This window comes from Nothobranchius furzeri, chromosome 4 (genome assembly GCF_043380555.1).
Source record: "Nothobranchius furzeri strain GRZ-AD chromosome 4, NfurGRZ-RIMD1, whole genome shotgun sequence".
Lineage (NCBI taxonomy): Eukaryota > Metazoa > Chordata > Actinopteri > Cyprinodontiformes > Nothobranchiidae > Nothobranchius > Nothobranchius furzeri.
The window spans coordinates 48,974,456-48,978,572 of record NC_091744.1 but is presented as its reverse complement, the minus strand read 5'-3'; the positions used below and the strand labels follow the sequence as shown (position 1 = coordinate 48,978,572).

At 50.3% G+C, this 4,117-nt stretch overlaps 1 protein-coding gene across 1 annotated transcript; it reads right to left on the bottom strand.

The window, feature by feature from the left end:
* Positions 1-258: 258 nt before the first annotated feature.
* dusp6 (dual specificity phosphatase 6) lies at positions 259-3,505 on the bottom strand. The gene is made up of 3 exons (XM_015941700.3): positions 2,871-3,505; positions 2,204-2,647; positions 259-747 (listed from the first exon to the last, which is right to left on the bottom strand). Exons 1-3 carry the CDS (start codon positions 3,271-3,273, stop codon positions 434-436), a joined length of 1,161 nt encoding a protein of 386 aa, XP_015797186.1. The 5' UTR covers positions 3,274-3,505; the 3' UTR covers positions 259-433.
* Between the last annotated feature and the right edge of the window lie 612 nt (positions 3,506-4,117).

Here is a 4,117-nt window from a genome sequence, read left to right as displayed (position 1 = left end):
AGACCCCAAAACGAACATACAAAAGAATTTCTCTGTCCAATTTGAACAATCGTGTCTCTTTGGCACACCAGCCTAGGAACTTCGGAGCACAAAATACAGCTGTCTAACGAACCGTTTAAGGTTTCCTCAGACACAATGAGAACAAACTGAGAGGAGAGTGAGACTGAAACATGATTGTAGAACGTTTCTGCACTCTGTTCTGTCGGTAGGGTTTACTGTCCCTCCTCATTTAGAAAGCAGAGCTGCGAATTGGCCCGACTGCCTCGACCCTCCAGGAACCACGCAGAGCAGCTGTCGCCCCAAAAACCAGCTGTATTAGTATCGTTAAGAGCCATGTCGCACATCAGATGGTGGAAAAAATAAACTTTTGCAACTTTTTCTGCAAGAGGCCTCCCTGAACCACCAGCAAGAAGGGGGCTGCTGAGAGCAGGTCTCACGTGGACTGCAGAGGGTCCAGCTGGAAGACGTTGTGGTTGGTTGGGGTGGTGAAGTACAGCTGCTGGCTAGGGGGCGCCACACGGTTGTCACATGGACTCTTCAGGCCCAGTGTACGCTCAAAGTCCAGGAGCTGGCCCATGAAGTTGAAGTTGGGGGAGATGTTGGACTTTTTCATCTTGACAATGTCGTAAGCATCGTTCATGGACAGGTTGAGTTTCTGCATCAGGTAGGCCACAGTCACCGTCACAGAGCGACTGATACCAGCCAAGCAGTGCACTAGGACCCCGCACTTCTGACCTCGAGCTTCATCTGGCGGAAACAAGCAAAGAGTGGAAATGTTACTTCTCACAGTTGTTTCAAAAAGCTATGTCTCTGTTGTCTTAAAGAGTGTTCCCTTCTCATCCGAGGAACTTTGTCAGTTCAGATAAACAGAGCCGAGAGTCAAACTGTTTAAAAGCTCGATACTCTTCACCTTTCTGAGGAGGGAAACGGTAACCCACGTAGGTTTTAACAAAGAACACTTTTCACTTTTTATGTGAGTAGATGAAAAAGTTAAAAAGTAGTTTGTTTGTTTTTTTACTCGCAGATGAAAAGCAAAACGGTGTTGTCGTCGTTTAAACAGAACAGAATAAAAACTTGTGACAAACATCTGCAGGATTAGAGCTAAACTGGAAGTTGGAATGAGCCCAAGGATGGAGAAAAGCGGAAGTTTTTATCCCGACTATCTCCCTGCCGTGTCTGTCAACAAACAGGAGCTAATGCACATAAACAGAGTCGACATTCTTCTGTAATTTTTGTCTTGGCCTAGAATAGCCAGCTGGGAAATTGACTATCACAGTCTATTAAACCATTCTTCCGCTGGCTAGGGCTAGTCTGACAATGGTGTCATTTGAGCGTGTAAATGTAGGAGTCATGAGGGCACCCTGTGAAGGCAAACAGGATGTCAACAGGCCCTGTAAATGGCTCCTTTGTTATGTGGAGGGAGGAAGACGAGAGGGAGGGGGCGGGGTTGGCAATACCATGTCCTAGATTACTTTCAATGCCACTTCCTTCCTGTTGCGCTCAAATTACAGCCCTCCCGTCGCTCTGTCTACATCCCCTGTTCTCCCGTTTCAACGTCGCCCTTTGTACTGCAATTACACAAGCCCCGGGACAACAGATAGGCCAGGATGTCTTCCATTGAAGTCAAATCATTTGTACACAGTGCATTTTAGCCAGAGCGCCATTAGAGGCAGACCTGTGTTCTTGTGCTGCCACACAATGGCCTTAATCTGGCTGCCCTGTGTCCCTGCCTGATTGACTGATAAGACCACATCCGGGGACACCTCATCTAAACTTACTGCACAATAAGAACCTAAGAACTTCCAGGCGGAGATAAGGGATATCACAATAATATTACTTAGAAACCAAAACTATGTATATATAAATGAGGTAGTTTTAAGGCCATTAGGCAGAATGATCCTTTCAAAAGCAGAGTGTAGAAATCTCATATATGTGGTCTCAGAGTGCCTTTTATGGTAAGACTTTTCTAATCAATGTGCTACTTTTAATTAAACTGCTTCAATTAACATTCAGATTCAACTTCATTATAAAGCAGCAGTATTTTATTTGGATGTGTGTTAAATTACAAGATTCTATTTCCTGAATAAACTTGGTGGTATGAGACTAACATTTTCTTATTCGGAGATCAGCAGCTACAAAAGCGAACGTAAACAAGCCAGGAGCCAGATGTCCGGGGTCAACGGCTTGCAGCGGGATTACTCACCAATAAAGCTGATGGCCTCCGGGAAGAACTGCGACAGGTTCTGGCTCCAGTGGTCCGAGATGGGGATCTGCTTGTATTTAAACTCCCCAGCGTTCTCGAACAGGTTGGGCAGGTTGGGGGTCACGTTGAGGATGTACTTGATGCCGTACTCCTCCAGCACGTCCAGGTTGGTAGAGTCCTTGGCGCAGCCCAGGTAGAGGTGCGGCAGGATCTCCACCGGGAAGGACGGCTGCGGGTTGGACAGCAGCGGGCTGCCGTCCGAGTCCGTGGTAGCGCTGCTCGGGTCCCGGTCGATGTCGGATTCGATGTCCGATGAGTCGGAGCTGATGCGCAGGCCGCCCAGGCCCAGAACCTGGGCGGTGGGGGAGCTGCTGCTGTTGGGGGAGCCATCCAAGTTGGTCTCACACAGAGATGGGTGCTCTGACTGGAACTTGTTGAAGCCTCCTGCAGAGGAAAGCAGAGCTCACGTGAGCAGGACTGCGCCAAACTCAAACAGCAGGAACATAACGCAAAGGTCTGGAGAAAGTCGATGAAATAAATCACGTTTTTCTTGGAGTTGATAAGAAAACTCCAGATTAATGCGCAACTTCTCATCTCAAATTTGCAGAAATAAAAACAAACGCATGAATGAAGCAGGGAGCTGGAAGTGTGAATGGCGCGGACTCACCCTCCAGATAAAAGGCCTTGTAGCCTTCATCCTTCATCTTCCTCAACAGTAGACCCAACACCGAGCCTCCGTCCACGTTCTCGTTCCACTCCCGGCTGTACTCGTCGTACAGAACGATGGTGTCGGTCTTGCAGCGGCGCACGAACCTCTCCCGGTCCTCCCCGTCGGACAGCAGCGAGCGCACGGGCAGGTTGCCCTTCTTAAGCCGGCGCAGCATCAGGCTCGGTATGGCCACGTTGATCGCGGTCTCGACGTGTGACGACTCGTAGAGCTCCTGGGCCCGGCAGTCCATGACCAGCAGGCCGTCCCTGCTCGCCTCAAGCTGCTCTCGGAGCCAGCCCACCGTCTTGCTGATCGCCATGACCGAGTCGAGCTGGACGACGGGCTTGAGCTTGTCAAGCATTTATGAGCAGGTCCGGGACGTTCCTTTCTTTCTGGGGGAAAGCGGGGAGCTTTCTGCGGATTTCTTGGGTCCGTTCCGCGGGTCGAGGGGCCCTCCGGAAGCCCCCGGTGTTTCAGAAGAGACCCGAAGCTCCTCGATACGGTTAATGCTGATCTCGGGTTTCACTGCAGGTTTCCTCCACTGGCGCTCATTCATGCATCAGCTGGAGAGCTTGAGTTATTATCAATGAGTCACAGCGGCCCTGCGACGCTTCCTCCGGTCTTATGTAACTCCAGCGGTCCGAGCGCGGCTGCTCTTCCTCCCGTTTCCCGGGACGGAGATCCAGACTGGAAAGCTGGTCAGGATCCGTGGACCGCGCGGGTTCCGTGTCCCTGTCTGCGGGTGAAGCTCGCTTCCTCTGGGGTGAACAGACGCTCCGCAGAGACCGACTGGAGTCTCTCTCTGCTGAGACAGGCTACTGAATGGCTCCGAGGCGGGAGGCGTTTCATTGGATACGCTGCGTCGGCTGACCAATGAGAGCGGAGACAGTGGCGGTCGCCATGGAAATGGGGGCCGGATGAAAGCGGCGAGCTTTGATGAATTGGTAATGAGTTTGTCATTCACAAAAACGGAGAGGAATTTCTGCTCCGGATGGAGAGAGTACAAACAAACACGAACTGCTGGGACAAGGAAGGAAGGAAGGAAGGAAGGGGAGACTTCTTCTTCTTCTTAAACGTTCAGAGAGGTTTGAAAATGTGAGTTCTGATCACAATCAGGCCGGAACTTTAAATGTTGGGACACTCAAAACAATAGAAAGTCACTTTTCCCATTGAAAAGTGTACTCACATATTCAAAAGATAATGCT